The sequence below is a fragment of the Oryctolagus cuniculus genome, chromosome 15 (assembly GCF_964237555.1).
Source record: "Oryctolagus cuniculus chromosome 15, mOryCun1.1, whole genome shotgun sequence".
Taxonomy (NCBI): domain Eukaryota; kingdom Metazoa; phylum Chordata; class Mammalia; order Lagomorpha; family Leporidae; genus Oryctolagus; species Oryctolagus cuniculus.
In genome coordinates, this window is record NC_091446.1 from 61,029,391 (window position 1) to 61,043,576 (window position 14,186).

The 14,186-nt window shown below is 52.0% G+C and overlaps 1 protein-coding gene across 2 annotated transcripts in view; it reads left to right on the forward strand.

Moving 5' to 3' along the window:
- HKDC1 (hexokinase domain containing 1) overlaps positions 1-14,186 on the forward strand; it is a 48,700-nt gene that overhangs the window by 11,545 nt on the left and 22,969 nt on the right. The window contains exons 3-8 of one of the 2 annotated variants that reach the window (XM_070057778.1): positions 1,433-1,581; positions 1,673-1,792; positions 6,921-7,016; positions 8,326-8,428; positions 10,009-10,192; positions 13,087-13,242. In XM_070057778.1, coding sequence (XP_069913879.1) covers positions 1,433-1,581; positions 1,673-1,792; positions 6,921-7,016; positions 8,326-8,428; positions 10,009-10,192; positions 13,087-13,242 — 808 coding nt within the window. The remainder of the gene's footprint in view (positions 1-1,432; positions 1,582-1,672; positions 1,793-6,920; positions 7,017-8,325; positions 8,429-10,008; positions 10,193-13,086; positions 13,243-14,186) is intronic. The other variant, XM_002718444.5, reaches the window with a different exon arrangement.

Sequence of the window (14,186 nt, forward strand, 5' to 3'; positions counted from 1 at the left end):
CGTGGTAACAAAAATCCAGAGGCTTGCTTCTACCTCTTTTATTGTGAGGAACAGAGAGACCCTCTGGAGCATGGTCAAGAAAGGGTTTGCTGTACCAGGACTTGGGCCAGGGAGGGGCACATGCAGGATCTGGTGAGACTGAGGGCAGGAAATGTGGTGTGTGTAGGGCGTGGGAAGCAGCTTCAGGAGTGTAGTCCCCCCCCCCCCCCCACCCCGCACCACTGGGCTGCTGCTTCTCAGTTGGTACCACCTGCTGGCCACTTCTCTGTTTTGTTTCATGTTTTGCAAGGAGTGACTCTGGCTGCTTGGTCCCTGAGATCTAAGCAGCTGTGGCCAGGGGTTCATGGTACCAAGCAGGCCTCTCGAAGTGCCAGGATTGTGAGTTGGAGTCTCATGCAGTTCGGCCTTGGGGCATGAGCTGGGAAGCGTGCCTGGTCCCTGCAGCCATTCTCAGGTACAGCGAATTCTGTACAAAGGCTGCGTGGCTCAAGGGTGTGCGCTCCTGGGTTTCTGTCCCGTGTGTGTGGCTGGCAGTGAAGGTGCTGGTGGATTGTGAGCAGAAGTTTTCATGTTGGCTGCCTCCCCTGCACATGACCTGGCCACTTATCAACAGCATCTGCCTTGGGCTGGGCTGGGCTGGGTTGCGTTCCATTCTCTGCTTCTGGCACCTCAAGGGCCATCCTTCAGCCCCTGTCCCTCTCACCTCCTGATTTTCCCTCTGCCCGTCAGATTGAGGCTTGTGTGAGGCTGGTTTGTCTTCCCTGACCACTTCCGCCTTCTCCTTCATGCCCTTGTCTGAGTCTCGGCATGGTTGGGGCCCCAGTCCTCTGTATTCTGTGCTAGAATAGGCACCAGCCTCACGGCCCTTCTCCAAAGGAACGGGCTCCTTCCTGACACTGTGGCCTAGTTTGACAGGCTCATCCTGTGAGGCAGACAGGCTAGGATCCACCCCAGCTCTTCCTCTTGTTATTTTTTGTTTGTTTGTTTGTTTTCTATTTAATTGAGAGAGAAAAAACAGAGTGAGCTGCCATCTGTTTTTCATTCCTCAAATGCCCACAATGGCTGGTGCTGGGCTGGGGTCAAAATCAAAAGTGGAGAACTCAGAACAGGTGTCCCATGTGGGTGGCACAGACCCAGCCACTTGAACCATCAGCTGCTGCCTCCCTTTTGTGTATTGGTAGGAAGCTGGAGTCGGGGCAGGAGCACTGGGACCCAAACCCGGCTACTCTGACGTGGGATGTGAGTGTTTTCATTGCTAGGCCAAATGCCCACCCCCTGGCCGCATTCCTAAAGCCTCTGCAAGTGGATGTGATGATACCCAGCTCATGAGGCGGCTGTGAGATTTAATGATGTCGCTCGTCTGTCCCACTGCTGACACAGAGCTTGCCACTGAGTAGACTAAGTGAGCTGTAACTGTTACGTTTCTTAATAGAAAACGGGGAGTTCCTCGCTCTGGATCTTGGAGGCTCCAAGTTTCGCGTCTTGAAGGTGCAGGTCTCCGCAGAGGGGAAGCGCAGTGTCCAGATGGAGAGTCAGTTCTACCCCACGCCCAACGAGATCACCCGTGGGAACGGCTCCGAGGTACCCCGTGGGGCAGGGCAGGCCAGGCCCTGGCGGCCTCTGAGAGTGACCCTGCCTGAGCCCCGCGTCCTGTGCGTTCTCCTGTCTGCAGCTGTTTGAGTACGTAGCTGACTGTCTGGCCGATTTCATGAAGACCAAAGAGCTGATGCACAAGAAGCTGCCGCTCGGCTTCACCTTCTCTTTTCCCTGCAGACAGACCAAGCTGGAGGAGGTAAGGCCGGAGCCCAGGAGGGGGGAAGCTGGGCAGGGTTGGGCAGGGTTGGGGTTCTAGGGTAAGAGGAAGTGGGCCTGGCAGGAATGAGGCTGGACACGGGCGAACAGCAGGAGCTTGCTTATTTGATTGATTGTCTTTTTCTTTAATTTTGCACTCAACGTGGTCACAGCAAAGGGAAGAAATTTTTTAAAATATTTTATTTATTTTGAGAGATAGAGTTATAGACAGAGGTCTTCCATCCACTGGTTTGCTCCCCAAATGGCCGCAGCCGCTGGAGCTGGGCTGATCCAAAGCCAGAAGCCAGGAGCTTCTTCCGAATCTCCCATGTGGGTGCAGGGGCCCAAGCACTTGGGCCATCCTGTACTGCTTTCCCAGGCCATAGCAGAGAGCTGGACTGGAAGAGGAACTGGCACCCATGTGGGATGCTGGCAACACCGGCTGAGGCTTTTAGCCCACTATGCCACAATGCCAGCCCCTGGAATGGTTTTTCTCAAACCTGGGTGTGCATCTGAATCCCCTAGAGGGCTTATTAAACACAGATCGCTGGGCCCACCCTGTGGTTTCCTAATGTGGTCTGCAGCCAGGCCCCAGGTTTGTATTTCTAGGAGGTGCCTGGGAGATTCTGAGGCTGCGGGTCCGTGGCCCACACTTGGACCCCCTAACACAGCTGCCCAAGGTGACAGCTCCAGGAAGCTGCCTCCCTGGTGAGCCCACAGGAGGAAGCTGGAGGTAGGGTTGCTAGAGTGAGCTGTGTCACCAATTCACCGCTATGTCTCCACTTTTCAGTTTATAAACAGGGCAGGCACTGAACCTGCCATTAGGTGAATTTGTCAAAGTCAGTGAGGGGATGTGGACTAGGACGCTGAGCTTGCAGGGGCCAGGGGTTACCATCAGTCAAGTCTCACCAGGCCGCTCCTGTGTTGGGTGGTGGCCCCCAGTCTGCTTTGCCTTCTGGTTATAACCCCCCAGTCTGACTGTCAAATCATGGCCTTCATTGAGGTCATGATCCGCCTTGGGATGGGTTTGATGGGATTGGTCTGAGCCACCTGCTGTTGTGAGATACTAGAAGGGCTGAGCTTTCAGGACCACAGACCTGGCTTTGAATCCCAGCTTGGAGCAAGAGGTGTCCCTGCGGACGATTCCGTAACTTCTCATTTGTGGAGCAGCGATACTAATGTCTCCTGGGCTGACAGGGCGGTGTGGGAGTGGGGGTTGGTGTGGGGGAGTTGGGGCTGGATGGAGCATTTGTAAAATGCCAGACACTGCCTGGGGCCTAAGTGTAGCTGCTGGCTGCAATAACTGTCTTTGTGTTAACTGGATCTGTGTCTCTGTGTGTGTTTTTAATTTTTCTTCTGTTTAAAAGGGGGAGAGACAGAGAGAGAGGTCTTCCACCTGCTTCTTCACTCTTCAAATGCCCAACAATAGCCAGGGCTGGGCTAGGCCAAAGCAGGGAACCCACAACTAAATCTGGGTCTTCCATGTTGGTGGCAAGGACCCAAGAACCCAAGTAATTGAACCATCACCTGCTGCCTCTTGGGGTACACATTAGCAGGAAGCTGTATTAGAAGTGGAACTAGGACACGAACCTAGGCACTCCCATATAGGAGATAGCCATCCCAAGAGCCGACTTAACCATGGCACCAGGCTGGTGCCGCGGCTCACTAGGCTAATCCTCCGCCTGCGGCGCCGGCATCCCAGGTTCTAGTCCCGGTTGGGGCGCCAGATTTTGTCCCGGTTGCCCCTCTTCCAGCTCTCTGCTGTGGCCCGGGAGTGCAGTGGAGGATGGTCCAGGTGCTTGTGCCCTGCACCCGCATGGGAGACCAGGAGGAAGCACCTGGCTCCTGGCTTCGGATTGGCACAGCCGTAGCAGCCATTTGGGGGGTGAACCAACAGTAAAGAAAGACCTTTCTCTCTGTCTCTCTCTCACTGTCTAACTCTGCCTGTCAAAAACAAACAAACAAAAAACGACATGGCACCGAACGCCCAGCCCTTTGTGCTTTGGAGAGCAAGTGCTGTGGTGTGTGATTCTTCTCCCCTCACCCTGCCCACTCCAGGGTTTCTCTAGAATACTGTTGTACTTGGTAGGGCTTGGTAGCTGGCTCGTGATTGAAAGGTGCAACTAATCATTTATTTAATCCTATTGAGTGGGGGGTTTGCCATCATCCCTACAGGAGAAAGGCTGAGGTTTATGTTAGCATTCTTTTATAAAGAATAGATTGGGAATATAATGGAAAGTTTTTGGAATGTTTAGGTTAGGCCAAGGGGAGCTTTGCTCTGGGCTTCGCTGTTTTTTTTCTGGCCCTGGGGAGGCAGCAGGTGATGGCTGCAGTGCTTAGGTCTCTGCCACCCGCATGGGAGACCTAGCTGAAGTTCTGGGCTCCTATCTCTGGCCTGGCCCAGCCCTGCTGTTGCAGGCATATGGAGAGTGAACAAGTGGATGGAAGATCTTCATCTACCTATCTGTTTCAAATAAATAAAAAAAATTTTTTTTAATGTCAGCAGGTGCCTACCATTAAAAAGCTCTTTGACCCATTTTCTGTTCTTTCATGATAAGGATTTTCAAGTAACATTTGAACTAAGGAAGGAATCTAGATTATACTGAAGAAGGGAGAAATACTTTCTCTCATCGAAGTCTGGTTGAAATACTTGTATTTTATAAATTTTCCCGATAGACTACCTTGCAAGAAAGTTCAGTAGAAAAGCTCCAACCAACAAAAAACTCATTCATAACCATAACTGAACGTGGTCCCCGTGGGAGCTCAGGAAACATCCCCTCCTCCTTGTCACGGTTCAGTAAAGGAGTCGACTGAAGCAGACTGACAGATCAACAGGAGAGAAGGCAGACACGTGCACAGTAGTCACACAGCGCAGGGAATGGAGGAGGGCCAGGTGGCAGGTCAGGGAGAAAGACGTGGGCTGCAGGGGAGGTGAAGTATTGTTAGGGGAGATGAGTGGTTCTGAAGCTGGGGACAGGGATCTGGGACAAAGTTCACCTGGGCGTACATCAACTCTGGAGTTCATCTTCTATAGGAGCCGCCGTGTACATTGAGAGGGGAACTTCAGAGAAATTCCTTCTTGCACCTTAGGAGAACAAGAGGCTCAGGAGATGGGGGAGGGAAGTCCGAGAGATCTTGAGGCTGCTTCTGGAGTCCAGCACGATGCTTCGGGGTGTCCTTTGCTGAGTCCCAGCAGCTTGAAATGTGTAGCTCGTCCAGCATGGCTGTGCTGCAAGGTGGATCTTGTGACACTCAAATAAGGGCTTCTGGAGGAGGCGGGGTCCGTTCAGCTGTGCACGTACAGAAGAGGGTGGGAAGAGCAGTGAAGGATGCCTTCACGACTGGGAGGGCTTCTTTGAGAAACTAAAGATGATTAAGGAAGATGAAGGCATGGGAATTAGAGGAGGAAGCCGCTTACTTTCATTTATTTGAGAAGCAGAGAGAGCAGACATGGGTTTACTCCCCAGATGTCTGCAGCAGCTGGGGCTTGGCCATGCAAAGCTGGGAGCCAGGATCACAGTCTGGGTCTCCCCTGTGGGTGTCAGGGACCCAACTACTTGAGCCTTCCAGGGTCTGGATCAGCAGGAAACTGGAGTCGGGAACTGGAGCTGGGTGTGAATGCAGGCACTGGGATATGGGACACAGGTAACTTACCTGGTGTCTTAACTGCGAGGCCAAACACCTGATCCTGTTTGTACATTTTTAAAATGGAGAGACAGAAAGGTTTTAGCCAAGGAGAAGTGTGTGTGTGTGTTCTGATGATAAGATATAATGTTTTTGGAATAAAAAAAAAAGTAGAAGTTGAAAAATTCAGAGGGGAAATAGAAAGCACCTCTGATCACGACATTGAGTGAGACTCTCAACTAGAATTGTGGGGTGCCCCCTCCAGTCACTTTTTTTTTTTTTTGACAGGCAGAGTGGACAGTGAGAGAGAGAGACAGAGAGAAAGGTCTTCCTTTGCCGTTGGTTCAACCTCCAATGGCCGCCACGGCCAGCGCGCTGCGGCTGGCGCACCGTGCTGATCCAGTGGCAGGAGCCAGGTACTTATCCTGGTCTCCCATGGGGTGCAGGGCCCAAGCACTTGGGCCATCCTCCACTGCACCCCCGGGCCACAGCAGAGAGCTGGCCTGGAAGAGGGGCAACCGGGACAGAATCCGGTGCCCCGACTGGGACTAGAACCCAGTGTGCCGGCGCCGCAAGGCGGAGGATTAGCCTAGTGAGCCGCGGCACCGGCCTCTCCAGTCACTTCTATGACAAACACTGATATTGTGCTCTCCAGATAAAAACAGATATACTTGTATACTGTTGTTTTTCCCCAACTTAGCATTAAATGGCAAGCGTCAGTCCCTCCCTTCCCTATTCTCCCACCCCACATCCCAGCACCTTTCTGGATAAGGCAACTGTAGCACAGCTGTCGCTCGTGGGTCCCCGTTGTCCGAGCCTCGGAAGGCGGCAGTTAGGGAGGTGCCACACAGTGGTGCTGAGGTGCAAGGAAAACACCTGGTGGTGTCAGAGGTGCCGTCGTCCCTGGGCTGTGCCCTCCACTGCGAGACCTCCCCCTCCACAGCTCCTTTCCTCGTCTCTAACGAGGGAGTGGATGGGGGTGGTTGTGAGCTTGGGCTCAGCAGCCCTGGAGCGATTCTGTTAACCTCCTGGTCCTCTTCCAGTCTGAACAATTCTATGCTTATTTGCTGTCTTGTACATGAAACTTTTGGAAAGCATGATTTTTAGGCAAATAACTGATAGTGCAACTTGAGAACCATTTCTCCAGGTTGAATTGTTCCCGAGGGAATCCCGTAAGGTAACTGCGTGTTCGTGGTTCTGCCTGCCAGCCACATGTCCTCCATGTGTGATATGCAGCTGCCGTACGCGAGGTGTTTTCATCAGAGCATTTGGTGAGGGAGGAGATGGTTCCATTTTAACCCTTCAGCAGTTGCTCTTTGTGCCATCATGATGTTTCAGTCTGTTCAGATGAGAGTAATGCAGGCATTTAAGTGACTGGAAAAGGCCTCTGAAGCAATGCAAAAAAAAAAAAAAAATTAGGGGGATGCAGTGTAGAGGGTGGGGTATGTGGTGAGGGTGGCAGCTGTGCACTGTATCATGAGCCCTGGGCTTGTGTCTTCTCACAGGGCGTCCTACTTTCATGGACCAAGAAATTCAAGGCACGTGGCGTCCAGGACACGGATGTAGTGAGCCGCTTGACTCAAGCCGTGAAAAAGCATAAGGTGAGGAGTCGCCTCCCCCAAGTCCTAGCCTCTTTCTCCTGGGGGCCTCGTGCTGTGCCTGCCTGGAAGGAGAATCCGAGGGGTGGGTGTGAGGGCCCTTCCTGCTGTAGTCCAGATGTATGTAGTTCAGATATGGCCAAAGTGCATGAGCCCACGGGTGAGCCATGTGCCCTTCCCTTCCCTGGGCTGCCACCGCCCTCTCAGGGGGTTTTGGGGAGAACCCACGCTGTGTGAGCCATCCCACCCCTCTCTGAAACTTTAAAAGATCACATTTCCTAATATGACTCTGTTCTGCTTCCCATTCTGTTCACTGAACATCGCTATTTATTGAATGTATCTTACGATAATTTAAATAACTACGAAAGCAAGACCTTGGTGAGCTGGAAAAGAGGAAAAGAAGCCCAAATTGCTCATTATCTCATCAGCAAGAGGACGTTTTTGGATGTATCCCCTTCAAGTCTTTTTTCTCTTTGAGGCTGGCATCCTGTTTCTCTCTCTCTCTCTCTTTTTTTTTTTTTTTTTACAGGCAGAGTTAGACAGTGAGAGAGAGAGAGAGAGAGAAAGGGCTTCCTTCCGTTGGTTCACCCCTCTAAATGGCCTCCACAGCCGGAGCTATGCTGATCCGAAGCCAGGAGCCAGGTGCTTCTCCTGGTCTCCCATGTGGGTGCAGGTCCCAAGCACTTGGGCCATCCTCCACTGCACTCCCGGGCCACAGCAGAGAGCTGGCCTGGAAGAGGAGCAACCAGGACAGAATCCGGCACCCCAACCGGGACTAGAACCCGGGGTGCCAGCGCCACAGGCAGAGGATTAGCCTAGTGAGCCACGGCGCCGGAGGCATCCTGTTCTTTCATAGCCTGTATTTTTCTCTTGCTGTTTTCATTTTACTTGAAAATGTTCTTCCAAACCTTCGGGACCCTTGGTGCACTGACCCAGGTTGACTCAGTGGAAACCCTGGACGGGACTTGACTGAAGCTACGCCTGCTGGCTAAGCTGTCCCTGTGGGCGAGGACTCCGGGGTAAACATGATTCCGCAGTGACTTCCCAGGGTCCTCACAAGGGCTGCGGAGCCCCTGGGATGCTTGCCCCCATTTTCATTGCACAGAGACCCTCACCACAAAGCAGGAGCATGTCCCTTCTTTAGCTCCCCCTGGGGCTCCCTTTCCCTGAACCTGGTCGAAGGCCTGCTTCTCCAGGGCAGGCCCAGCTAGCAGCCTCCCAGCCAGCCACCTTCACTGTGCTCACTTCCTCCGTGGGGAGCGGTCCCCTCCTCCTTGCCACCCGCTGACCCTCTGTGGGACTTTGTGTTCAGCAGGACATGGATGTCGACATCCTGGCCTTGGTCAATGACACCGTGGGGACCATGATGACGTGTGCCTACGACGACCCCTACTGCGAAGTTGGAGTCATCATCGGTGAGTCGGTGGGATTTGCTTTCTGAGGGTTGGAGGAAGGGCCTGATTTCAGGTTTTGTTTCAGCAAAATCTAGGTAAAATCTGTGTAAAGGACATAGACACAGTCTGCTGAGAGAAGCAACATAGGGAGATGGACAATTACTATAGGCTGGGCATCCCTAGTATGAAATTCTGAAGTTTAAAATGTCTAAACTCCAAAAGTTTTATTTTTTTAATTTATTTTTTGTTTACTTGAAAGGCAGAGAGACAGAAAGAAAGATCTTTCATCTACTAGTTCATTCCCCAAATGCCTGCAACAGCTTGCACTGGGCCAGGCTGGAGCCAGAGGCTGAAACTCAGTCTGGGTCTTGCACATGAGCAGCAAGTATGTGGGCCGTCATCTGATGCCTCCTGGGGTCTGCATTAGCAGGAAGCTAGAATTGGAATTGGAGCCGGTACTGGAACCCAGGCACCGTGGGTCTTAACTACTCTGCCAGATGCCTGTCTCCAGTATCTGAAACTTCTTGAGCTCCCACGTGGTGCCTCAAATGGGAAACTCCACACCTGACCTCATGGGGCAGGTTGCAGTCAAAGTGCAGGTGTACCAAAAACACTGTATGAAATTCCTTTCAGGTTATGAGTATAAGGCATAGTATATGAAGCATAAATGAATTTTGAGATTAGACTTGGGTGTCATCCCCAAGGTGCCTCATTATATATATATGCAAATATTCCAAAACCCCCAAAATCCAAATACAAATATTTCTGGTTGATCGGCTCCTTCATTCATTCATAAGTGTTCACTGAGGGCCTGTTGGGTGCCAGGCCCTGCACTTGGTATTGCGGTCACAGGGGTGAGTCCCTGGGGAGGTGGGGGAAAGGCCACACAACTGAACTGGCGAGTGATTTTCAGTCGTGGTGAGTGTGTGGGGGTGCTGGTGCTGTGGTGTAGTGGGTAAAGCTGCTCTCTGTGCCTCCGGCATCCCACATAGGTGCCGGTTTGTGTCCTGGCTGCTCCACTTGCGACTCAGATCCTGCTAATGGCCTAGGGAAAGCAATGGAAAATGGCCCAAGTTCTGGGGGCCCTGCCACTGATGTGGGAGACCCTGATGAAGCTCCTGGCTTCAGCCTGGCTCAGCCATGGCTGTTGCAGCCATTTGGGCAGTGACACAACTGATGGAAGATCTCTTTCTATCTCTCCCTCTCTCTCTGTGACTCTGACTTTCAAATAAACAAACACAGTAAAAAAAGAAAGAAAGAGAGAGAGAGAGAGAGAGAAAGAAAAAGAAAGAGAGAGACAACATGGCAGGGTGAGGGGTGTCTGTGTGGCTGAGAATGAGACAGTATCATTCTTAGGCCACACATAATGATCAACCTAAAACTCAGCCTGCTGTTGACTTACTGAACTTCAAGTCCTGCCTGTGGCTGCCTTGACAAAACCAGGCTGAGTGATTTCCCAAGCCTCCTACAGCCTCCCAAGTGCTAGGGGCCTCCCAGAAGCGACAGAAGCACCTGGAAGCTGGGCTGCCGAGGGTTCATTCCGTCCCTGCCCAGCCAGGAGCGCCTCTCTGCTCACGTGTTCTCTCTGACCCCTTGTCCAGGCACTGGCACCAACGCGTGCTATATGGAGGACATGAGCAACATCGACCTGGTGGAGGGCGACGAGGGCAGGATGTGCATCAACACGGAGTGGGGGGCCTTCGGTGACGACGGCGCCCTGGAAGACATCCGCACTGAGTTTGACAGGGAGCTGGACCTTGGCTCGCTCAACCCGGGGAAGCAGCTGTGAGTATCTTCTTGCCAGATTCTGGGTGAGCACACCAGGCCATCCCCACTCCCTCTGTGCCCTTGATACCTGGGAGGCCCTCGTCGCGGCAAGCCATCTGTCATGATGAGTTTACAAGGCAAGACTTTATTCCAGTTTCACTGGACAGACGAGGAAATCAAAGCCAAGGAAGTGAAGTGATTAGGGCATAAATTAAGCTGGAACTCTAATTCTGATTCATCAAGATTTCCAAGAATATGCACAAGGCACTGGAGACAAAGGTGTGACCCCCCCCCCCCCAGGGCACGCGTCCCTCTCTTCTCTAGTTGGGCAGGGTCTTTTCAGCCTCGTCCCATCCTGCCTGCACTGTAAGTATCGTGGTGCTATCTGCTTAGCACTTGTCCCCGTGCTGAGCTCCCTGAGGGTAGCCACGTGGCTGATTGTCCTTTCCCTCCCACACGTGGTATCTTATACAATATTGCAGGCCAGTATTTGTTGAATGAAAAAAAATATTTTCAAAAAGTGCAAAAGTAAATTTAGGTCTCTAGAAAAGTTGAGAAAATAGTACAGAATTTCCCATATTCTCACCCTCTTCACTCAGATTTCCCAAGTAGCAGTTCTTTCTTTTTGACTCCTGTGTCTTTTTGACACGCTCCCATTGCTGTTGGGGTACACGTCTGTGTGGATGTATAGCATCACCTTTCAGGAACCATTGAGACTGAGTGGCAGGTGTAGTGACCATGTACCCTTAAATACATCAGGGCATATCATCCAAAATCAAGAACCTGCTCTTACATAACCACCACAGTCACTACAGTTAGACAATCAGTGCTGAGTCCTAGCGTCTGAGTTAGACTTTATTCATAATTCACCAGCTGCCCCACCAATGTCTTTTATAAAACAAGAAAGAAAGACGTGTCCCAATCTGGGCTCCGGTCCAGGATCATGGGTTACATTTCACCGCTGCGCCTCTTTAGCCGCCTTCAGTCTGGAGCAACTCCCTGGGATCTCTTTGTTTTTCATGACCTCAAAGCATGCAGGCCATTTATTTTACAGAATGCCCCTCAGTTTGGATCAGTCTGCTGTTTCCTCGTGATTAGATTCAGGTTCTGCACTTTGGAGCAGCAGCGGCTTGCCAGGGACGATGGCCTTTGCAGTGCCTAGGATGGGGAGGCACGCGGCGTGTGTCTGCTCCCTTACTGCTTGAGCTAACTCTGATCACATAGGCAAGGGGATACCCAACAGGGGTCTGCAGTGCAGGTCGCCCTTACTCCTTTTGTAATGAGCAGGTCCCTGGTGTGGAGATGCCGTGAGACGGTGTCAACACTGCGTTCCTCCGGCAGCTTTCACTCACTAGGTTCAGCATCCATCGACGAGTTTCTGAACCCATCGCTGCTGTGTGTATTAGCTGTTATCCTACCGCAAGGCAGAGCTTTCCTATCTCCTCCATCCGTTTACTGTGCTGTGGCTTCTTTTTGAATGAGTTCTGATTTCTTCTTATTGGTTTCATGATCAAATGTTTTCAAAGGAAACCCTTCCAGCCGGCCTCTGTGTCCCTTTGACATGTCCCCATTGCCCTTTAAGAACATTTTATTTTCTGGCACAGGAAGAAGGGTCGTCCTCGTCTCACACATCCCCAGCCCCAGCTCTGGAATCAACCATTTTGCAGAGTTGCCCTGATGAGTGAATATTTTAGGTGCCTCCTAGCAGCCGTTTAAACACCAGAACTGCCCGTGTGCAGTTGACTGCACCTGCTCCCAGCACACACTGACTTCCCTGGTGACCCCAAGCAGTCATGTTCCAAGGAAGTGGTATCCAGTCATTGGGCTTTATCCTCCTCATCTGTTTCCATTTCACTTAAAATAAATCCCATTTCTGCAAATTCAATCTGATTTTTTTATTGTCTTCTGTTTCTTTAATGTTCTAAGACTTTGATAGTGGACTATATAAGGTTGATTGTGAAACAGATTGTGCTTGATTTTGTGTCTTATTATATTTAGAGAATGGAAATTATATTTAAAGGTGGGCATCATGGGGATTGTGATGTGCTGGGTTAAACTGCCAGTTGAGCTGCCTCTATCTAATATCAGAGTGCTGGTTTGAGTCTTGACTGCTCTGCTTCTGATCCAGCTTCCTGCTAATGCATTCCAGGAGACAGTGGATGATGTCTCAAGTTCATAAGTCCCTGACATCCGTGTGGAAGACCTAAATGGGGCTCCTGGCTCCTGATTTTGGCCTGGCCCATCCTTGGCTATTGTCAGCATTTGGGGAATCAGGCAGTAGATAGACGATCTCTCTCCCTTTCTCTCTCTCCTTCTGTCAGTCTACCTTTCAAGTAGATAAAGAAAAAAAGATATAGCAAAAGTAAATTATATGTAACAGTTTACCTGGGGTGGTGTGCAGACCCAGAGTAAAGACGTAGGCAGCTCTGAGGGATACTTCACCCACATTTTTGCAGAGTCTCTCTGGAGCTGTCCGTGCCCATCTCACAGACACAGCACATTTCTCTCTCGGACAGAAGCTTGATGTAGGGGTTGGAAGCCTCTGAGTCTGAAGTTGGATTTGATGCCATGGCTGGGTGATCTGGGGAAAGTTCTTGACGTCTATGATGTTGAGGACGCTTGTGGCACCCCCGTGACCAGGGGTAACTTGAGATAAAGATTCTTGGAATCCGGGGTTTTGTGAGGAGGAAGGAACCTTAGCTCTTCTCTGGCTCAGTCCTCTCCTTTACAGATGCGGGGGCACAGCTCCCACAGAAAAGTGGGCTCCCACGGGCAGTGGGCTGCAGCTGCGCTGGGCTGGACTGAGGCCTTCTGGCCTGTGCTGTGGACTGTGGCTCTGGCTCCTGGGCTTTGGGCAGTGATGCTGCATCACCAAGGGCGTTCCTCCCACTAATCCGTTCACCAAATCACAGGTTTGAAAAGATGATCAGCGGCCTGTACCTGGGGGAGCTCGTCAGGCTCATCTTGCTGAAGATGGCCAAGACTGGCCTCCTGTTTGGTGGCCAGAAGTCCTCTGCTCTCCACACCAAGGGCAAGATCGAAACACAGCACGTGGCTGCCATGGAGAGGTAAGCCGCTGGCTGAGGCCCTTCTGCCTTGACTCTGAGAGGGCAAGGGTGGGTGGCCATGGGCCGTGGGCTCGGGGTGGACAGCAGTGGGAACCAGGTCCTTCCCCTTCACCAACAGGATGTCAGACCTGGGCACAGCTTCATATGGGCTGGAGTTTCTGCTGGGACTCAGGTGCCACCTTCTTTCTGGCTTTGTCAGCCAGGAGTTCTGCAGGGGCCACCCTCTCTCCACGCTTGCTGCCTTCCTCCTGTCTGAAGGGGTGGCTTGTAACTTTGCTAGGGTCACAGGCCCCTTTCTGGATGCTTTATCCCCAAAATGCACATTTGTGCACAATTTTACTTATGATATCAGAGCACCCTTGGGCCCCTTTGAGCCCACGCATGGGGTCCTAGTTGAAAGCTCCCACAGTGGCAAGAGCCTTCTCCATCTGGTCCCAACATGGACAGCTTTTGCCCAGGTCCCTAGAAGAGGAAGCTGGAATGGGGAGCCGGCTGGCCTCAGTTAACTGCGGGTTCTGCTCCTGATTTTCAAAACCCTGGCATTGTCCTGAGCTCTGTAGTCAGTTTAGATTCTTAGCCCAGCAGAGTCTTTGTCTGAGCCAGACTGAGTGGGGATGGAGCTTCTGTGAAAGGCAGGATTGGCCGGCGCCGCGGCTCACTAGGCTAATCCTCTGCCTTGCGGCGCCGGCACACCGGGTTCTAGTCCCGGTCAGGGCACCGGATTCTGTCCCGGTTGCCCCTCTTCCAGGCCAGCTCTCTGCTGAGGCTCGGGAAGGCAGTGGAGGATGGCCCAAGTACTTGGGCCCTGCACCCCATGGGAGACCAGGATAAGTACCTGGCTCCTGCCATCGGATCAGTGCAGTGCGCCTGCCGCAGTGCGCTGGCCGTGGCAGCCATTGGAGGGTGAACCAACGGCAAAAGGAAGACCTTTCTCTCTGTCTCTC